This window comes from Nymphaea colorata, chromosome 8 (assembly GCF_008831285.2).
Source record: "Nymphaea colorata isolate Beijing-Zhang1983 chromosome 8, ASM883128v2, whole genome shotgun sequence".
Classification (NCBI taxonomy): Eukaryota; Viridiplantae; Streptophyta; class Magnoliopsida; order Nymphaeales; family Nymphaeaceae; genus Nymphaea; species Nymphaea colorata.
In genome coordinates, this window is record NC_045145.1 from 8692679 (window position 1) to 8716069 (window position 23391).

At 37.6% G+C, this 23391-nt stretch overlaps 1 protein-coding gene and 1 long non-coding RNA gene across 8 annotated transcripts; one reads left to right on the top strand and one right to left on the bottom strand.

Moving 5' to 3' along the window:
- The first annotated feature begins 6205 nt into the window (after nt 1–6205).
- LOC116259747 (DNA-dependent metalloprotease WSS1) lies at nt 6206–15750 on the top strand. Of its 7 annotated transcripts, none has more exons than XR_007574163.1 (6): nt 6206–6597; nt 6708–6903; nt 8382–8780; nt 8853–8966; nt 13987–14181; nt 15215–15350. XR_007574163.1 is itself a non-coding variant. In XM_031637674.2 (6 exons), exons 1-5 carry the CDS (start codon nt 6428–6430, stop codon nt 10256–10258), a joined length of 918 nt encoding a protein of 305 aa, XP_031493534.1. In that variant the 5' UTR covers nt 6206–6427; the 3' UTR covers nt 10259–10300; nt 15215–15350. The 7 variants fall into 7 exon arrangements, 4 of the variants coding, with proteins under 4 accessions (XP_031493534.1, XP_049935334.1, XP_031493532.1 ...); XR_007574165.1 differs by lacking the exon at nt 13987–14181 and adding an exon at nt 10220–10341 and having other exon boundaries at nt 15215–15334; XR_007574164.1 differs by having other exon boundaries at nt 13987–14128; nt 15215–15328.
- Nucleotides 15751–17005: 1255 nt separating this feature from the next.
- Nucleotides 17006–18116, bottom strand: LOC116259180 (uncharacterized). Its single transcript, XR_004173887.2, has 2 exons — nt 17656–18116; nt 17006–17567 (listed from the first exon to the last, which is right to left on the bottom strand). It is a non-coding gene; the product is annotated as an uncharacterized LOC116259180 (long non-coding RNA).
- Nucleotides 18117–23391: the final 5275 nt, after the last annotated feature.

Sequence of the window (23391 nt, forward strand, 5' to 3'; positions counted from 1 at the left end):
TTAACTCCTTAGGCCCCACTGTACCAAATGCTCATGCTGGCTTTGATACCAGTTGTTACGGGCCTACTTTTTTCAAACTGTGAGGCACAATGATTGCTTATTTGCCATAAGCCTTAAGGGCCAAGAGAGTACACAGATTACTCAAAACAAAGAATATGTACGAAAAGCAAAGTACACAAGCGAATGGAAGGAGAAACTTGTAATAAGAATAGATTGTCTTCATCACAAGGGAATCTAAGCAATGAGATCTTAAAAGAAACCCACTTTACTTACATAAGATGACCGAAACCACTTACATAAGATTCAAATGTCGACCACCCAAAATACAGAATACCAGCATGCATTGAGACCAGTGGGAAGGTGCTCCATTACAAGAAAACACAAGTATACACCAAAGACACTATAAACAAAAGGAATGAAGAATATACAAACATAAACACATAGGAACAATGATATTGCTTATAATTTGTGATTGTAAGAAAACTGTAGTTCTGATTGGTGAATATTTGAATGAGTTGCAGAAATATTCTTAGCCAATCAATCACAAAATAATTTCATTGACAAGGCCCAATGAGTCATTTTGCAATGATAGAGACACAACAAAAAGGAATATTCGAGAAACACTTCAAATACATACAAAGTTAGCCTTTTGGACTATATAACCAATTTTATCTTTTGAAGATGATTGTATCTTACATGCATCCTTGATATATTTTTCTTCTTCACCTGCTTCCTTGCTTTGTGCTTTAGGTTAGTTAACATAAAATAACTCCATTGAGAAAGAGTATAGGAAAGAAATCAAATAATGAAAATGATTATTAATAAAATAAGAGCTCTACTAAGAGACAACATTCAAGATTTACAATGAAGCTTCCATGAACATTTTTCCTACTGATAAGTATCAAGCTCCTCTAGGATCCCACTCCTTTCTCCAAAGGATCTACTCTAGTATGCTAACCAGAATTCTCACACATTTGAAATTAAAATAGAAAATAGACACAATTGAAGTTGGCATGTGTTATACATAAAATATATTAGAAAGAATTACCTCTACCTTGTGCATCACTAGATATGGGTACTACAAATGGAAGCAATCCCTTTGAATATATCCTGTAATATGATTTTACATCTAAAAATCAAATACAATAAGAAAACCTGAACTCCACCTAGAAAGTTACACCCAGATTGCAAACCTTGTAAATGATATCCTTTGGCATAGGTGTGTTGAGACTTTCATTAATATTCTTAAAGACCGGTCTGAGATTCGAGAATGCAAGGTGTGGGTTCAATTAGGGCTCTCCCTCAATGATTGGCCAGAAGTTTACGGTGAAGATATATGCATTCAAGTGGCCTCCAAGGTGAAGGGGAACAAGAGGTTCGCTCCAGTTAGAATAAAACATGATTTGGGGGAAATCGTGTGTGTTGGAAGTGAGGGGCATGAGGTTAGTTTGTTGAATTGGGTTATGGATGAAATATACCTTAATAAGGTGGTCTAAAAAAATAAAATATGGTTATGATGGCTAGGTGAATGTGTTGAAGGCTAGAGATGCCCCATGGATGGGGTAGGATGTCTAAAGAAATGCCTATCCTCTATGTTCATTTTTCCTTGTAATTCCTTTGTAGATGTTGCTTTTTTGCTTTCATCCTAGTCTGATGGGTTGTGATAGACGAGGGTTTCACATCTTTTACTTCTTTGAGATGTTATTTTGTTCAAGTGATTAATAAGAGGTAGGATGCCCAGCCTCCAAAAAGCATTTCTAGATTGGCGACTATTTGGGTTTCTTGGCATGTATATCAGTTGTTTGCTTTGAAGATCTTAAAATTGGGGTGAAGCTCGGTAGCATGTTATTAACGTAGGCCGTTGATGCCATTTTTTAATGTTTAGATCAGTAGCATTGACAGAGAAGGAATTTTTGGAGAAAAATCTTAGAATCAAATAAGAGAGATGTCATAAGCATGAGCGGGCGAAATATTCATTTGCAACTCACTTTCTAGCAACCTATATAATATGTTCTTTTCTCCTCACACGTAATATTTTCTTGTGAAATTTTGTCCTCATGCTCGTGGTTTTGATTATATTTAGTAACAAAGTTTTGTTCTTCAAATTTCAAAGTTTATAGTATGCAACATCGCATGGAACATGATTCATGTGTCATTCTCTTTGTTTAGTTTCTTTATTATTCTCTTTTGTGGATTTTTATGTGGGAGAGGAATGTAAGAACACTTCATGTTGTGTTATATTTTTTAGAGTTTAGTTGTCACTTTGTTGGAATTGGATTTATCACAGCCTTCTAATTTGGTCGGTATCTAGTAAAAGAGCCAACCAATTCAGTTTCCCTAGTTTTGAACTCTCAAATTCCATTAAAGTTGCTCGACCTCTCGATTTAGTTTTGTTTAAAACTTGAATACAGCTTTTAAATTTGCACTAGATTTGAAACTAAACTGTTGAAAATGCTTAGTGCACTCTATAGTTCACGTTGACCTTCACCCTCAAATGCCATTCTCATCTCCCAACAACATGCAAGTGAATAAGGTGATATAATGGTAGTGAATGTGTCTGACTCTCCATTAATCCTTCATTTTTCAATCTTGGAATTCAAACATCCCTGCAAATGGATTTATCTTGAGGCATATGTAGGGAACATAGCCATGATCTGATCTGCAAGTCCAAGGTTTTTCATGTGAACTTTATGGTAGAAAACACAAGCTAATAATATAGTCGTTGTGCCTAATCAATAGATAGGAATTCAACTCTATACAAAATTAAAAGGGAAAAGGGGAAATATCTCACAAATTTCCCACAAAAAAACTGTTTCATTGCTTTCTTTCTCTATGCTTTGGTCTATATGGATTCAATTCACATATTGACTTCTGATTTTACATAGTCATATAAGACTTCTTGAAGCCATGCAAGCCAAAGCAAAAAAGCATAACAAAATGACAAGTTATAGGTCTTCCAAATTAAAGTGAATACAATGAACAACCACAATAGTCCAATTCATGTAACTCTGTCTCTCTCTCTCCCTATATATATATATATATATCACACACACTCACAAAAGCCTTTTAGTCAGGGCAATCTGCACCTTATGTAGGTTTATATTTAAACTCGGGCCAATATACATGCTTAGTAGAACATTAAAATTATAGATAAGAAATATTGACACCAAAGAAAAGCTAACAGTTTTCTTGTTTTCACCACGACCACCAAAAGAAGAAGAAACTCCTTCATATCCACGTCAACAGGAACGAGACGAAAAGTGAAACCTCCCCTACAATTTCTGTTGGGCACTTCCACCAACAGGTTATGGTGGTCAGCTGTCAAGTCCTTGATCCTCCAACAGCTCGCGGTTGTCCAACCATGGGCAGTAATGTGGGAATGGACAACAAAATTTCTGTGAGAGGAGGAGAAACAGTAAAGTGAAAGGGGAGTGAGGGAGAGAATATATGCCATTGTTGTGGGTGTTTTGCCGGTAGAAGCTTTCTCTAGCAAGTGACGACAGCTGGCAAATGGGCATCTCTCTAGCAGTTGTTCACAAATGATGCTGCCCCTTGCTATCAATGAGGGAAAATCGGCTTCTGATGGGGCGAGGAAGAGTAAGACCTTGCGAGGGAGAGAACAGCGACCTTTTCAAATGGTCACCGGAAGACGTCTCGCTAGGCACTGATGATCGTCGTTATGTGTTGGAGAAATGTGAGGAGGGTAGAGGAGCAGGAAAGAGAATGGGGTTAGTGGGTGCCATCTACGATGATATTTTTTCTGAAAAGGGGACCATTTGATTTAAAAAATTGAGGAGCATCGTACCTGGTACGACGATGTGGGTTCCTACGGAATCACCCACGGCGACCACTCGGGTCTCCACCCATGCTTTTCACCCTTTAGCCTTAAAAACCAAATCACATAATCAATTAAAACAACCTTCCTTTTTTTTATAATTTAAATCAAGTGATTTTGTTAAAACACATTGAACAAAGAGCAGATAAAGTTAAACTACTGTTACCGCACATTAAACAAAAGCAAATAAAACTAAACTATTAATTGCAAAAAATTAAAACATAAAAGCTAGTGGCAACATTCCAAACATTGGCTTGTTGGAGACTGCATTTCTATGCTTGGTACATATTATTGGCTCGAGGGATGTAGTTTACCTCGTCAACTTTAGAAATGTATATACAATAGTTTGATTACCAACCACCAAAGCCTATAAGCAATGTGGACCGTAGGAGAAAGATGACTTTAGCTTAGGGACACCTATGCTTAGAGGACATTAATGTCATTTGGGTAAGAAGCTAGTTATGTGCACACCTGTCCACACAAAATTGTGCAGAGAAGTGTATAATGACAAAAGTATGCACATTAAAATATTTTTTAAAGAATAAAAATATTTTAAAAGTTTTAAAAATATAAAATATCTATTACTTTATAAAAAATTTCAAAAATACCTCAACACTTCTTTGGCGCTTGCATGCATGCAACTTGATCTGATATAGATATTGGTTGAGCCATTTATATCTCATACCAATCTAGTCCATCAACCTCCTCAAAACTTGCCAGTTTATTCCACGTGACATGATTGAGATAGCATCAAGTTCTCTTCACCGCTTCGTGTACATAACGAGAGTATGTCAAATGTGGACCATACTACCAATATGCATATTTATTTTAATGTTCAAAACATTGTTTGTGCGCAATGAATATTTGTAATCATGTCATTGTCTCATACCTCTATCATTAATTCGTATTTCTGTCATTATCTCATACATATGATCTCATACCTCATGTCATTATCATATCTTATTATCATATCTTATTAATAAATTATTATCTGATACACATTATTTCATACTCTTATTATTATCATACCCATGTCATTATCTCATAGCTATTATCTTTAGGCCTCGGCATCGGGCCGGGCCAGGCCGGCCCGACCCTTTTAGTCAATGTCGTTAAGGGTCCGGATTTGGATCGGGTCGGCCCGCTACTCGGCCCGACTATTATTCCGAAGCCCGACCCGGCCCGTTTTGTTAACCGGGCCGGGCCGACTGTCCCAAGAAGACACCGTCCACATTCACGGCGAAATCCCTTTGAAATCCGCCGAGGTCGACCTTTCGAATGTCGTGGCAATCCTCGACGCCGCTCACGCCCTCGTTGTTGACCTTGATGTTGAGGCGGCCGAAGCGGGCGAGGGCGAGGTCGATGGCCGCGGTGACATCGCAGTGGGAATAGAGGAAGCGGTGGATGGTGTAAGAGCTCCGCTGTAGTCTTCCCGATCCCTCTCACTCCTACCGTCACGATCGCCAGTTTCCCTTACGATCGCCAATTTCCTTCCAACCTGCAACCCGCAAATGCATCATCCCCATGACCCAACATCATTAATCGTACAATAGAGAAAGATGGGGAGAGCGATGTTGAGTCAATCAACAAAAAAGTAAAAGATTTGTAATGAATCGACTGAATCCATTTGAAGCAGTGGATCGGATTTGGGGTTGATCTTACCTTCTGCGACGGGAGGTGAAGACTGCCATGAGGTGTGCCGGTGGTGGACTGGAGGTTGATGGTGAAGATGGCAGACCGGCGGTGTGACGACGGTGGTGGTGCCAAGGCTTACTCAATGCACGCACATAGCTGTCTCCTATCGAAAACCCTAAATCCATAAATGCATTTTCCAAAAATTTTAAATCGAAACTCTTGAATCCATTCTCAAGCTAACGGGCCTAACGGACCCGGCCCGTTATGATGTCGGGCCGGGCCGGGCACAGTGGGCGAAAGCTCGATAAGATAAAACAAGGGCCCGAACCGGGCCGGGTACCGGGTAGCCAGCGGCGCCCGACCCGGCGCCCAGGCCTATTATTCATGTTACCGTCATACTCATGTTATTATCTTGTACCCATTATCTTATACATGTAGCATATGTCACTATATCATACCTGTAGCACATGAGATTATAACAATGAGTGATACGATATAATGACTTACAATGACATAAACATTAGATAATGAGAATTGCATGAGATAAAAGGTATGTCATAACAAAAAAGGTATAAAATAATGACAGATTTACGAGACAACGTATGCAAAGTGATAAGTTTTATTTTTGTGGAATCTCAGAATCTTTTTTTGCGCTCTTTACCAAAATTTTGCTTTTGCAATAACCATATTTATTTTTTATCATGTTTAATGTTACACGAAAAAATCATACACCAACCAGCTTCGCATCGGGACCCGTCGCAACAAGCCGGGCATACGGCGTCGTGTACATAAACCAGGTTCGTCGGCTTTCTTGCATTTCAAAATATCGATTTCGCGCGGAGAAGGCCTCGATCGAACCGCAAGGGTTTCTTCGGACGGTAAATGCCTCTGCAGTCGATTGGGGAATCAAGCTCTCATCTTCAACATAGAGGAAGCTCCTAGTTTCCTGTGTCCGACATGCCATCGGGCTCCGCCGATCTTGGCGATCTTCACAAGGTGTGGGAGGTGAAGCCCCTTAAGAAGGCTGGGGAAGACGAGGCCCGACGGATCCTCCAAAGCATCGCGAAGCAGGTGCAGCCTATCATGCGTAAGCACAAGTGGAGGGTGAAAATCCTCTCCGAATTCTGGTATCCTTTTCTTTCGTTCCCCACTTGATCGTCTTCTTCGAGGGTTTTCTTCTTTCCTGGTTCCTCTTCTGTGCTTACGAAGGCCAATTGAAATAAAACCTTACCTGCAGTCCTTCAAATGCACGTCTTTTGGGTGTAAATCAAGGTGGAGGGTCGCAGGTAAAGCTTAGGCTGAGGCGGCACGATAGGATTTCGGAGTTCCTGCCTTACGAGCAGGTCCTAGATACGATGCTTCATGAGCTCTGCCATAATGTGCACGGCCCTCACAATGCTAGTTTCTACAACCTTTGGGATGCGATAAGAAAGGTGAGCTTACTAGTTACTCTGATTTGTTTGAAAGCTTCCAGGGTAAATTAAGATATTTTTATCTTTCTAATGAAATATTTCACGCGTTAATAAGACAGTAAAACTGTGAGATCGATGAAAAATATGCATGAACCGTTTAAATGATTAGAAGTTGAGCGGCATTCAGGTGCTTTCTTTTTTCTTCCAATAAAATTTGATTCTCTATCCAACTGATAGTGCTTTTGTTTGTGATCCATTTTAATTGTCATTTTCTGTCCACTTCCTATTTATGCTTCCTGAAAGCTTCACATTTCCCTCTTTAATGTTTGTTACTTTGTTTGAAAAGCGTTGCTTCGTCGTTTGGTAATGGAAGGCCGTACGGATACAATAATGAAATTCTCTTTCATGTACGTATAGCGTATTAGTGCATTTGAGTAGTTTTGGCGGTTTCCTGCATACTATAAAATAGACACGTAAATAGCCTTTCCTTCGGATGTGCAGGGAATGCTGAACTAATCCTGCTTAGCAGAACTTTTTGTGTCTAGGTCTATTACAGCCCTACTCTCATTCCCTGCTCTTGAGACAAAGGCTAGGCGGTTTGACCTGGAATCTCAACAAATTGATTCGAATGTAACAATAACTTGTTCCTACAAACTTTCAGAAGAACATTGAATAATTCTGAATTATACTTTTCGATTCTCGTCACAGTTTGATCTTCATAACGGGCACAACCTAAGTCACAAAGACATGGAAAATTTGTCTTCTTTCCTGTCTCAACACCCTGATACTGGTGCTCAGACATGTCCTTTTCTCATGATTTCCTAAATTTAATCACTATGCGTAGATGTTCTATGGAAGGGTAACTTAGCATAATAACTAGTCAGTCAATGACTAGGCCTTGACTTGTCAACCGAGTCAGAGTCCAGGCTCTACTGATTTTGCAATTATAGTAGACTAGTCCATGAGTTGACAGCCAAGCTAGTAATGTAGTGCACGATCCGTAAGTTACATTGTAAAATTAAATGGTGATATGATAGTTCATATAAGTTGATTGCAAATAAACTGTATGGATGCATGCATATGGTCCATTTGTAAGCATTGCCACAGATGTCAGAGATTTCATGAAGAACAAATGAATGAAACAAGAAAAAGGAATCTATTGCGATATTTTGAAACTAATGCTCTAATGAAAATATCACAATATGTTCCCGAGATTTTCATTCCCCTTTTTGTAAACTGCCATCTTAATAACCATTGTTTCCTCTTTTTTGTTTTGACATTTTAGTAATTGTTTTGAATGTTTATTAATGTTTTTTTAAGGAAATCATTAGTAAATTAATATGTCATAATTTCTTATTATTATTATTTTGCATACATATTTTATTTTTTTGGGGTTTCTGCGATTTCCTTGAGAGTAATGTCACTCATAAGAACTTGAGAATAATATTTGAGACAATTATCATAATCGAATTGAGAGACAATCCTTTTGTTTGTTTTAGGAATGCGAGGATCTTATTGCCAAAGGAGTAACAGGAACAGGTCAAGGGTTTGATGCTCCTGGGAGAAGATTGGGAGGATTTTCCCACACACCTCCTCTTTCCTCATTACGCCAAGTCACGTTACATGCTGCAGAAAGAAGGGCACAGTTATCAGCTCTGCTTCCTTCTGGGCCAAGGCGCCTTGGTGGTGATAGCAATATTATGAGCTCATTAAGTCCAATACAAGCAGCTGCAATGGCTGCTGAAAGAAGGCTGCATGATGATTTATGGTGTGGTGCTGAGAGCTATGATGATCCTTGTGGAACAGAAAGCGACACCATGAATCATAGGCAATCATCTGTCAAGAGACATTTTGAAGTTTTGAACAGTTCCATGGCTTCTAACATGGACATGTCGAAGGTAGATGATGAACTAGCCTTTTAGCTTCATAATGCTTTGCTATCTCAGTAACCACTGTACTGGCTGTCTTAGGAGGCATATGAGTGCAGCTCAAAACTTAGAATACCAAAAGTCCCTAGATCAGAGGCTAAAGATTTCGAGGACCATGATTTGTGGGAATGTGGTACTTGCACTTTGCTTAACCAGGTATGCTGGGTATATTTTGCTTCTAAAAAATTGCTTAGTTAAGCTGATGTTGTAAAATGCATGTCATACCATGCATTTGTTGGGCCTATATACCTTAGTTTCATGTCCTAAATCATAAATTTTCAGTTCTTTTGATCTACACAAATTAGAAAATAGAATAAAAGAATTGCAAGAAGAATAATATTAACAAAAAAGTGATCATAAATTGCTCTTAGTGTTGAATTTTATATAATAAAAAATACATACTATGTTGCATATTTCATTAGATGGCAAAGATGATCCTTAATTTCTAATACTTAGGCAATTAGAAAGTGAGGATAACTTGTAATCTTTATGCGTTTCTCTTCAGATAACCTAAAGGCACATAAACCTTCAAGTTTTTTCCTTCGGAGGGTTGAAATGGCTTCCTATTTTCTATGAAAAAAAAGCCTTTACTTTCATTCAGGAAATCAGCCTCATATTTTACATTTTGATCCTAAATGTGCAAGCCTCAAGGAAGCATCCCTCACACTGATAAGAATAATTTGGAGTGCTTTATGTGATATTTTAAATAAAGGCCAAACAAAAAGAGTAAGAACAGGAAATAAAAGAAATTTTTTTTTTGACACATCTTAAGTTCCTTGGAAGTTTACCCTAAGATACATCCTTCTTAGGGTACACTTCCAAGGGCATGCTGTTGTTTCACCAATATTAAAGTGGGACACATGACGGGTAACAGTCTTGCCAATAGTTGGATAGGTAATGTGACATTGCATAATAAACCACATTCTTTTGACATAAATAAAATGTATAACGTTGCAAAACATCATCCACACCTTCCTTCAGCTTAATGCTGGTAATCTTGTTAGGGTTCCATAAGAAACACAAAAAAAGGAAAAAAGGAAAAAGTGTTCTCTATGGATAAAAAAGTCCCTAATATAAGCCAAAGAGTAAAACTTGCAAGTGCATGATTCAAGAATTTAATTATTTATCCACAAAGTCCTTAAATAGTTAAACTAATCAAAATAAGAAGGGATACATATGATGATTTCTTAGATTCTTTTTCTACAATACAATTGTTTAACAAGGTCCTTAAACTAATAAAACAAGAGGAGATACATATATTTCCGATGAAGACTTGATGACTTCGCTAGACTTTTTGGCCGTCCCACTAAGTTCTTTTATAACTTATGCTGTTGATGGTGGTGCAGCATCTTCACTAAGTTCTTTTTGATGTTGTAGTCGTATAACTTATGCTGTTGATGTTGGTGCAGCTTCTTCATCACAAGAGTCAAGGTCCATCAAATTTCTAATGTATCATATTGATCTCTATAGTCAAAACAGTACTTATGCAGGTACACCTGGGATGTTGATTGCAACTATTGTCCTTTTTTAGGTGAACTCCTATGTCAACATGAACCTATCTTGTCTGCCACTTAGTTGCAACTTAAATGTTTGCTGTCTACCTCGTAGACACTGATAAGCTGTTCCAGTTATTTTAAATGTTTAATTGACAATATTGACATACAAGGTCACCAGATGTTCTAGCGAATCTAACCATTGTGAAATCTAAGTAAAAAATTAACAAAAGAATGTTACAAACATGTCTTAGATTTTATGTGAATAGTTGCATGTGCACATATGAACCATGTCATGTGTTACAAACTCTATGCATATGTGCCATAGTTTGCATATATGTTAGTAACTGTTGCGCACACACACACACATATTGTACATAGGACTCTTTTCTAATTTTGTCTCATTTATTTATTTTCTGTTTGTTCTTTTTATTTCTGTCGCTTTGCCTTTTTTCGGTGTTCTGTATTTTGTTCAGCTGAAACTGTTCAGCGGCGGAAAACGCTCGAGCCTTCAATGGCTAGAATTCTAGTTATTGGAGATCCCAATAGCTCTATAGGAAGTCTATTTAAGGGCCATTTTTTGCCCTCCAAAGATGCTTCTTTTGAATTTTCCTTCAAGGTCTTCTAAGTGTGTGGCCCTTTCCTTCATTAATACTTTTTTGGTTTGAATAGTGTGAGGCTCTATTTTGTTTTTCCTTAAGGCTGTGTACCAAATCAGTTTGCGTGCTTGTGCTCTGATTTACATTGTATCAGGGCTTGGATTTATGCGATCTAATTGTGTTTATTTTTTCCTGCCTCAAGCGTGGCTTGTTCACCAGCTGTTGGTGAAATTACTGTGATTTCTCTATCCAACCTTTTGGCATTGATGAAATCATGAAAATAATTTGTTGCTGCATCTTGAGGGACATGCTGAATACTATGAATTGGCAAGTGCGATTGACTATCTTCCATGGACAAAAAAGTCTCTTCTATTCCTTTTTCTAACCTTTCTATGAAAAATTATATACAATGAGCTATAATCATGGAGTCTTTATTAGAAGCATTGTCACATACATTGCTTTTTTTCTTCAAAAAAAAAAAACTATGTTATAGGAAAAAGAAAAAGTAAGAAAACTGGGAAAAACACACTTTAAAAAAAAAAAAATTTAACACATTTTTATCATGTTTTTCTTTTCCTTTTTTCAATGTTTCTCTTTTTTGACATTAATATCATCATGGATTAAACTTTAAACTTAGACTATACTTTTTGTCATCTTTAAAAAATTATGTTTATCATCTTATCAAGTTATTTCTATGTCTTCTTATTAGTTTCTAATTATTTTATTTTTACCTAATTTTATTATTCTTTCTTTTCTAGAAATATTGTTGATATTCTCGAGAGAAACAATTTTGCCAAAAAATACCTGAGAAAATCTTTGCCATTAAAAAACTCAAGAATGCTATTTATAAAAATGATAGGAACAATTGGTTATGGGGGCCTGTATACCGGACAAAAAGGCTATGCCACATGGGTCCATAGTACGGTGACGGGTGTGGGATGTAGCAAATTTCAAAAAAACTTTGGTGTAGATGCGAAATATATATATATATATATATATATACATCAGTCATAACTCATAAGGGTGGTTCCATCAATATCTTGATAGATTAACAATGACAAACCGAAAGGATTAGTCTTAAAGGGTTGTTCGTTCAACAACTACAAAAAAAACTTCATGTCTTCGTCATGGTTCCAGCACCCGTACCTGTACCTATGTGACATAGATCTTATGTAGATGAGAATGCTTTAGAGACATGTTTTGGGTCATATGGAAGAACAAATCAGACAGACTGGCCGGTAAATTTTTCCATTCTAGCTGCATTCTTTTCAATGTAGCTAGAAATTCTTATTAGAAGAAATTTTGTGCTTGTAGTTGTAAATAGCAAATTGGTTGGAAATCTGCCTCCAAGTTTAGAAAGATTGCGAACATCATTTCTTAAGGATGAGAAGAATGGGGTAAAATTTAGGTAGTACAATTTTTAAATGGAATAGAACTGGTTTATCCATTGTTTTTGATTGGTGGATAGACTATGAAAGGCATTCACTAATTAATTTTATTGCTATTGCATGTGATGAGCCAATATTTTGAAGGCAGGTGATGCACTTGGCAGTATGAAGATGTTAAACATTTGAAATGGTTATTTATAGAAATGATAAAAAAGGGCGGCCTTGATAATGTAGTGTATTCTGGACCCTATGTCTTGCACATACTTTAAATTTGGCATTGAAGGACATATTTGGTCCACCAAATGAAGAAAAAGATCCTTGAGGGCATGAATTATTTTCATGGATTGAATATTTAGAAAGAGGTGCAAAAAATGTCATAAATTTTATTGTTAATCACCAATATAGATTGTATCTTTTTGTAGTTTTTCATCATCATGTTGAAAAGGTTTCTATGAGTAACACAAACATCAGTTCATATGGTGACTCACAATGGTTGGAGCTTCTATCATGCTAAAGATGAGACTAAATCTTAAGCAATTAAGAACATTATTATGGAAAATGGTGAGATAGATTGACATGTATTTTGGAGTTCACTGAGCCAATTTGGTGCATGCTGAGGGAAGTAGATAAGGATGGACCTATCCTTCATAAGGTTTATCAGATGTGAGAATGTGATTAAGTAAATTCAACCTATAGTTTTTTAAGCATGAAAAGAAATGTATTGCACTTAATGATTTAGAGCTTTTTAATCACATCCATTCAATATTAGTAGAAAGATGAGATAAAAATAAAATAATATTCTCTTGCGCTGCATGGTTTATTTTTTTGAATCCTTAATATTATAGTAGAAAATAGCAGCAAAGAGCTCCTAGATATATCTTTCCAAATCAAGACCATGAAATATAAAAAAATAGAATTTCATGCATGGAGAGACTTTACCGAGATCCTTATATTAGAAAACAAGCCAATAATGAATATTCGAAGTTCAATGCAGGAAGATTTGATTAAAGATGTAGAGTTAGCAAGAGAAGTTGAAAATCTAAGTCCTTGTCAAGAGAAGTTGAAAATCTAAGTCCTTTTCAAGAGAAGTTGAAAATCTAAGTCATTTTGATTGGTGTTCGACATATGAATCACAAATGCTAACACTTCAAAAATTGGCAATGAAATTACTAACTCAGCCTCTTACGTCATCATACCATGAGAGACACTAGAACATATATTCTCATATATATAATATTAAAAGGAAAAAAACTCAATAACAAGCATGCAAACGACTTAGTTTATGTGTACTCCAAGTTGCTTCTACCTTCAAGAAAGGAAAAAAGTGTAGCTTTTGTAGATTATTTATTGGTCCTGTTATTCATTTAAAAGATTATTTTGGTCATGATATTGATTTCAATGAAAGCATTGAAGACAACCAAAATATCAATAAAGCGTGATGAAGACATGAAGTTTTTCTTGAAGTTGTTGAACCAACAATCCTTAAATCTATTCTTTTTAGTTTGTTGTGATTGTTATTCTACCAAGGTATTTATGAAGCAACCTTTTTATGAGTCTAATCTTTGTTGATTTCTAATTGTTATCTGTTCATTGTTATTTACTATATATATATATATATATATATATATATATATATATATATATATATATATATATATATATAGCCACACCTGTAGTGAAGTTTTTTTTTTTGAAGTTTGCTGCAGCTTGCACACGTGTCAGCACTTTTACTCTTCATCCATATGGCATAGCTCTTCAATGCAAACTCAAGCATGATTGAAGCCTCAAATTGACAATTTCCTCCTCAAAATAGCTTCACCTGCCCTCATAAACAACTTGTAAGAGTATCCAGGAACCAGACCTTGAGGGGTTTTTAAGCCCTAATTCTAGAGTAAGGGGTTTGGGTCTCTTAAAATATTTGCCTCGTCTGTATTGTAAGATATGGATTGTATCGGCCCACATGGATACTATGGTTCCTGAAAAAATTGATGCATATGTTAGGGACTGTTACATTGGAACTATCTTTGGGCCATCAACAAATGATGCATATGTTTGGAAATGTTGCATGGGAACTTTCTTTGAGATGCAATATAATGCATATATTAGAAGTTACATTACATAATGTAATGTATTTTTACATTATGAGCTGTTACGCATGACGCAGGGTCAAACCCACCATACGAAAGGCACTTCCGAAACAGTTTCAGTGGTGCATCATATTAGTTTTTGGATAGCTATAATATCTACACCAACACATTATATGCAACGTGTCATTTGTAACATAGAGATAGACTAAGATAGAAATTGAGATAAATTTCATATTCTTTTCTTAAATAAACTGATTGTGTTTAATGGTAGTTGGCTTGGAAGTTGTTATTATTGCTGATACTGCCTCAAATTTACTGTTCCTTGCTTGTGCTGTAAAAGCTAGTGTGGTCAAATGTGCTCTTTTTGTACTCTCGCACCAAGACTTGCCAATGCTTTTTGAAGACATGGAATATAGTTTTCCATACACAAACTGCTAAGTGATTTACGATATTGAGTTGAAGAGGGGAGCAAATTATTTTCACACGTGCCTGGTGTAAGTTGTTGGTAAAGCTGTCTATAATATGATATTAATCCAAAGTATCAGCTTTTAACCATGGATATTTCACACCATCTTGATGAATGCAGTAATGAAGTTTGCAGCATTATAAGGAATATATCCTTTTTGTTTTTTTCTTACTGATACTTGGTGCTATGATTCTGGTATTGCTATTTCCACATTTTGTTCACTTCTTTTCAATGAGCAGCCATTGGCCTACTGATGCACAGCAAACATTCTGAAGATGTGCTTTTGTGGTCTATCAAACATTTATATCTAACTATTTTTTGCTTTATCCTTCTTTTCATGGATTAATTACTTGTGCTTGTTTCTGTTGCAGCCATTGGCCTTAGCATGTGGAGCTTGTGGTGCCATAAAAGCAAGTAGCGGTAGAAAAAAGTTCAAAATCTGGACCTGTAAGTTCTGCACCCTGGAAAACAAGATTGAGCTGGAGAAATGCACTGCTTGCATGCAATGGAGATATTCATATGGACCACCTGTTTCTATTCGTGGACCAAACAATGCAACATGACTCATTAGCAAATCCCAAGTTTTACAGACATGTCAAGGCGAATATGAAACTATAGAATAGCTATGGTGGTTAATGGTGGTCTTGGTAACTTATTGTATACGAAAAACTGTCCTTTTGTATATGGAAACTTTCATCTCTTGCACGCATAAGAAACTGTCATTTGCCTCGTGGAATTATTTTGATAAATATTGATGTCTTCCACGTTCTCAGGTTTCCTAGGGATGAAAATGGTTATTCGGTTGCTGGTCTGATCCATAGGGCAAAAACATCAGATTATGTGGAATAGCAGTGACATATTTGGCTGGACTCTGGAAGTTTCAGGAGTAAGGCAAGTATAGCAAGCTGAAGCATGAACCCATGTCGTTCTTGAATGTAAACCAGATTCCTTCTTACTTACTATTATGAACCGTTGAAAATAACATTCATTGGATTTGACCTATAAAAGGCAGAAAGCCAAAGTCAGATACTTATCTGGACATGCATCTTCTAACTGGAGTTAGGTCTAGTTCAGACAACAGTGAAAACTAAAAGCAAAATTCCCGTGCCTTTCCCCACAAGGCAAAATAAGAAAGGGCATGTTAGGGGAACGCTATGCTGATTCCAAGTCATTTTCAAAACTCCCTGAAATGCCCAGCTTTCGAGCAATAAGTTTCCATACTCATTCCTAATTCATCAGTCTACACACAGGGTCTTCAACATTTTAAACTTTCAAGCATAGACTCTCTCTCTCTCTCTCTCTCTCTCTCTCTCTCTCTCTCAAGTACAACTGCATTTGGTGCAAGCCTTAAACTTTCGCAAGCAGCAAGTCGCACAAGAAGTGCACGATGAAACCCTGAAAAGAGCACCTCGAACAGAAGTTCTGGATAGTATGGAATCGAAAGAAAGACAGCCAGTTTGGACAAACATGAGATGACCGAGAACTGTAGCATGCACGATGGAGATTTTAAAAGCCTACATGAGGGAGGGCTAAATACGGTTGGCTGGGAAAATTTTGATGTAGCAAGGTGAAATGAATAGATGAACCTCATCTGCCTCATGGGGTGTAGCATAACTGGTCGGGTAAACAGCACGTACAACATGCATCACCAGTTGGCTTCCGGTGGGTGTTACTCCCTTGGAACCGCAAACAGTAAACCACCACAGTCCTTGTTATACTGTACCTTACCCAAGTTCCTGACGCAGCCTAGGACACTAAGGGCCCGTTTGATTGTCGGTTGAAATTTAATGTGGTAAATTTACCATGGTCAATTTTTTTGGAAAATTTTACAAGATGAAATTTCTTCCTCTTCTAATCTGAAACCATGTTTGATTGTCAGACGAAATTTAACATGGTAAATTTAACCCTGTCTGATGCACAGAAAGAATTTAACGTCATAAATTTAACCATGTTTGATGCACATGAAGAATTTAACATGGAAAGACTTGGAGAACTTCATAAAACAATTGTTTCCCTATGACATGCACCAAGGTTATAGATGTCCAACTATGCAGCAAAGACTTGCATTCAAGAATAAACAAGAACTAGTGCATTGGTATATGTTGACAAAGCACCACTCTCAAAAACCAACATTTTCTGGCTGCAATTCAAGGGCATAAATATCATGCAATCAAAGCCAATTGGCCCAATTCAACAAAAATTGGTAAGTTCTAGCTGAGATAGCAGTAGTCTCAACATCTGCTGAAGAGTACAGATATCAAGCAATGTAAAAAACGTTCACGTCCAACACAAAACAAGAATTGGTAATACTTGCTGAGAAACACCCATCTCAATTTTATGAAGGGTTCCATGAATGCCCATCACAAAATGGAATTTTTATGTAGATACAGGGCAAACATACTGCAGGTTAGCCCACTAGAGGATCATGACCCTTCACTTGTGCTTTCGGAAGCAGGAACACACTAACAGAACAAAAATCTCCATTGAAAGCGCACTGACGACGTTTGTTTTAATTCAAGTGCCCAAATGCCCAGATGACCAGATGCCCGAATGCCATGAACAAATGAATAACAACATCCAAACGCATTTTTTGCAATCTGAAGAGCAAAGCACAATATCAAGGCAAACACGCAAAATCCCCTCCACAAATGCCCAAACCAACGGACGAGCGGAGCGGCGACCGTGGCGGTGGCGGATGCTGCCCTGTCTCTGCATCCCTCTTCCCTGCAGGTGAGATGCCAGAGAAGAACAAGTTACGGCAAGAGAGAAAGGGAAGGCATCAGAGAGCAAGAGAGAAAGGGAGAAAGAGAACCGGCAGAGGACGGCGACGCCTCTGGTGCGACGGTCACGGCGGCGACGCCTCTAGTGCGACGGTAAGAAGGTGACAGAGCTGGGGAGCTCGAACGGCAAGTCTAGGCAGGAATGTTGAAACGCGGAGGAGCTGCAGAGGGAGGAAGAGGGGTGAAATGCGACGGTGTCGAGCGGGTGAAATTTCACCCGCTCCCTTTTACGGGAAACGAGTGAACTTGTTTGATGCGTTTTTAGTAGGGCGGGTGAAATTTCACCCCTCCTCTCATTTTATCCAGGCTATCAAACAAGGCCTAAAGATAGGGGAATAAGGGGAGGGTTTGGGCTTCTTTTTCTAGGCAGTGTACTGTTAACCTCCTGCCTACCCAGGATCGATGGGCTTCATCCAGCCAAGTGCACCATTTAAATGCACGTCAAAAGAAAGCTGAAAAGGCCCATGAAAGAAGCTACAGGAGAGATGAAAAGGGAAACCAGTGGGGATTCTGTGTTCTGGGAATGGTCCAAGCGCCAGTACTGAGGCATTGATGTCACCAGCCATGCTACTAGGGTCTATTGAGTTAGTGCTACGCCAACTGTGAATGAAACACTCTAAAAAGAGTCATGGCAAGGGCAATGTGTTGAGAAAGTGGTGCGTTGTGACATGTGATGCATGGCGATAGCTCGGGCAGAGTATGTGAACTACCCCAACATCCATAGCGAAGAAACAGATTGTGGCGAAAAGAGAAAGACATGGGCAGGAGAGAAAGAGAGGGAGAGACGAAAGTGCAAGAGATTTGGATTGCTTTTCCTTGAGCTGCACGACATACATAACTGACCGTTAGAGGAAAGGGTTCAAACGGTTCATATACTGCATTGTGTTCAATCTTACTAGACAGCTAAAATTTAAAATTCATCACAAAAATATAGTTGCAGCATGAGCGTTACTGATGATTATGAAACAACAATAGTTCATGGTCTTTAAGTAATGATTGAAAATACTTTTAATAACATATTTTAACATCAAGCAATGTCCGGCACATGGCATGCATATCTATATGAAATTCCTGGACTCCTCTAACATAGCACACATCCTAAATCATGCATCAAGACATGCATGATTAAAAGCCACCTAATGCATTAATGAGGGGATTCCTACTGAAAGGGATCCACCATCTCTCTCTCTCTCTCTCTCTATATATATATATATATATATATATATATATATATATGTATATATATAAAGAAATAAAAAAGAACTTTTTCAAACATTTGTAATTCGTGGTCCAATTGGACATCTCACTTCCAACATAGGACTTGCTAAAAGTAAAAAAAGGGGAAAAGAAGCCAATGGGAAATACTTCAAAAAGTTATGCAGGAGCATCCTATATATCGAGAAAATGAAGTCTTAGTATCACTGACTCAAACCCATTGTCGAATCCTACTCATCAGAATATGAAGGTACATATGGCAGAATGGGCTGATATAGTCTTTCACAATAAGGTGATAGATAAAACTGCCATAAAACGGCTTATTAGAAGATTAATAGATCATTTTGGAATAACCTATACATCACACATTCTGGATCAAGTAAAACTCTGGTTTTCAGCAAGCCACTGCTACCTCCATTTCATTAGGAATTGATGATCTTTTTACACCTTCTAAGAGATGGTTAGTCCAAGATGCTGAACAACAAAATTTGATTTTGGAGAAGCACCATCATTATGGGAATGTACATGCGGAAGAAAAATTACATCAATCAATCGAGGTATGGTATGCCACAAGTGAATATTTGAGACAAGAAATGAAACTTAATTTTAAGATGACTAATCCTTCAAATCCATTCTATATAATATTATATTCTGAAGCTAGGGGAAATGCATTCACTCCAGTATTATTCACCAAGAAGTCAGAAATGGATCTTTCTTAGATAGAAAGAGATTGAACATTCATTTGATTTTGATCATTGTGGAGTGAAAGAGACACTAGACTGGATTTGCATGGATCTTCCAATAAGGTCCATAAATGACTTATTTTGGGTAAGAAATGAACATTACCATGTGCATATTCAGGTGCAGGGTACACACAGGTGCTCCAATGCATTTCTCTCTTTGAGTCAGAATAAATATATTTTCGAACCCTCTCTTTAAAATGAGAAGCGGATGTTCCAGCACAAATCTCTGCAATCACTTGTTCTAATCCATGTATTCAACATTTTGAACCAAAATAAAACTTTTTCCTGACAATCAATAGTCACATATAGGTCTACATAGTAGAGAAAGGCAGGATGTCCATGACATGTGTGTATGTGGGATGAACCAAATTCTCATTAAATTTGCTTTTTTCACTAGATGGAGCTCGTGTGTGTGTGTGTGTGTGTGTATACACACACACACACATGTACAAAGAGCAAGATATCGATGACGTGTGTGGGATGAACCAAATTCTCATTGAATTTCATTTTTCCATTAAGAGTTTTTGTGTGTGTGTGTGTGTAGGGGAGAATAATTAAATGATGACTTTGGCTATCCAAAGTCATCCAGCTTACTCAAGAGGCCCGTCCAATCAATCTTGATGGACATTATGAGATAAAAAAAGAGAAAAAGATGATAGATTTTTATCATATAATATTAGTTCATACATTTTCTCTTATCTTTTCTCTCGACCATCCATAACGATGGATTGGACAACCTGCAGTTTGCTCTCTCTCTCTCTCTCTCTCTATATATATATATATATATATATATATATATATATATATATATATATATATATATATATATGGTAGAAACCAGACACTTATATTAGCGACAAAAACCAGACCCTTTAATTTCTTTTTTAACATATTTATAAAACCTATTTTGATATAAAACATGCTTGAATCAAGTTATGAAAATGTAGATTTTTCTATTATTAATATGTTGATGCTATAGGAGCCATTCATTTTTGCTTATTATAACAAATATTAAAACTTAATATAGATTTTGCATCAATTTATCCTTAAGATTATATTCGCAAGGTTAGATTTCCACAAAAAAACCTCAAATATCATATTTAAAGGGCATGGTTTTTGTCCTTGTTCTATCGGTATGGTTTTTACAACACTCACACTCTCTCTCTTTCTTTATATATATATATATATATATATATATATATATATATATATATATATATATATATATATATATATATATATATATATATATATATATATATATATATATATATATATATATATATATATAGATTAACAGAGAGAGGGAGAGAGTGATGGGAAAGGGGGAGAGGTGGCCGCTAGAGGCATTCCCTGATGCTGGCGGGGATGTGGGGCCTCTGCCATCCCGATAGAGACCCGGCGGGCCGTTGGCGTCAAGGAATGGCACTGGCAGCTGTCGGGGAGGGGAGAGTAGGGCTGCACACGAGCTGAGCCGAGCCCAAGCTTGGCCAGCTCGAGCTCGACTCGACTAAAATTACTCGAGCTCGAGTCGAGCTTCTTATAATAAGCTCGAGCTCGACTCGACAAAACAAAGTCGAGCTCGAACTCGATTAACTCATTTAACTCATTAACTTGTTTAACATTTACTCCTTTGACTTATTTAACTCGTTTAGCTCGTTTAGGTGACTCGTTTAGCTCGTTTTGACGTTAACTCGCTCGTTTAGGCATGTAATTGTTTAGCTCGTTTAGGCATTTAAATCGTTTAGCTCATTTGGGCATTTAACTCTATCAATTAATAGAAGTTAAATGAGAACTAATAGCTCTCCTCAATGAATGTGGTACATTTGGAACTCCGGCTGTGGCAGTTTGAATTAGTCTTTGCTGCATTTGTTGGAGGTTCAAATGAACCATATTCGTGTCATGTACATAACCAAAAGTTGAAGAAGCACCATGAGATTGAAGAATCTGAACCAGAAGGCAAGCAAGTCATGGCATGACTCTTAGGGGGCAAAATGAAAAGGAATTGAATCAATGACATGAAAAAGGAATTGAATAAATGGAAAGCAATAGTAAGTAGGAATTTTTCATAGTAATCAATCCAGTAAGGCTACCTTACTGCACCCCCTGGAACAATGTCTTTTCTCTCCTCACCTAAAATTCAAAGTCCAAATAAAAAGTGTCAACTCCATTATCTTAGAAAGCTATCTTTGCCCCAGATGTGAAGATGGGCACAAGTTGTTCATCTGATTTTGAAAGTTAAGGAGAAACTATTCATAATTTAGTATAGAGTGCTCACCCTCTCTGCAAGATTGCCAACTTTGTAGCTCTCTAATGGAGTGCAGTTTGCAGCTAAAGTTTCTTGTCACACCCCGACCTTTTGATACTCAAACATTTCTTTTTTCTTTTTAAACATCAAGCATCGAGGTGCGACTACACAACAATTTCAAAAGAAATGAGCCAAGCAATGCAAAATAATGGGCAAGCTTTCTTAAATAAAAATTTCAGTTCATTTGTACAATGACAAAAATGCCCAACTCACAACATTGATGCCTAACAAAAATAAAGCATCAATAAAACCAAAACAAGACGCGCCGGCGTTACAATTGACCCAAAACCTCCCTAGTACGATGTGAGTGAAGCCATCTGCTCAACCTGCTGCCCCGGGTCCACCAAAATCTGAAAAAAGAAACAACTAAAGGCTTAGCCTTCGCAGTATGGCAACAAGCCAGGAAAAGTCCAAACCCTCTTAGGTAGGGCTCAATTATACGAGCAAACATCAGAACACTCTATCATCATGTCGTGTCAGGGCACAACATGTAAAGGCCAGTTAATGGTCACAATCAAACAATTTCAGATCACATGCAAGACATGCTTAAACATGTTACTTGCATTCATAAGCATAACAATCACATGCACATTAATCTCGTACATTTCATTCACATACATTTCATTTTCATTAATATCGTTAAATTGACAGTTCCTGTGGGTGCAAACATAGGCACGTGCACACCACGGGTGGCCTAAAGCCGAGAGACAACCCCCGTGGTCGCCCAAAACAGTATGGATACATCCATCCGCTGCAGCGGTAGAGCACTCATACATGGATGTGTGAATTCCATGGAGAGATACTCAGCCCTCCCTAGGACACCCAGATTGGGAAGGCGGGAGCCCACGCTCCAAGCACGTCACACAACAGTACCTTGGGGCCTTGCACCGCCTGCTTTCCGAACAGGCGAGACCAGTGGCGAAGGTGGGACAACTCCCAAACACATAGCCACATCCCACTGGCCTCTCATCTCTTATTCTTTCATTCTTACAATTATCCTTGCACAAACACAATTAACTGGCTAGCTCATGAGGTTGGTTCACTTCACGAGTGAACTTACACCTCCAATTGCCTCCACATGAGGGCTATACATAACAACAACAGTTTTGGCTAGCTGTCTCAACATTATGGGTACAACTACCCTTTGTTCAATCATTTGTATCATTGCCCGTGGCAATGTATATGCAACAAACACAACATTCACATTTATTATCACAATAATCACATTTTTGAAAAACTTAGCGAAACCACAGAGAGTAGTCTCGATCTGTGATGAGCTTGTAGCTGTCCTATGCAGTTATCATTCTAAGATGCTTTCTAATGCACAATTGGGGTCGAGGAGACACTCGACTCGATACCCCACCTCATCTGTCGTAAACAGTTATCAATTCTAGCATGCACATGCAAATGCGTGATATTTTAAAACTGACTTCTAATATCTTTTCAAAACACATCATATCAGATATCAAACCATTTTTATGCATACACACATTCATGCACCA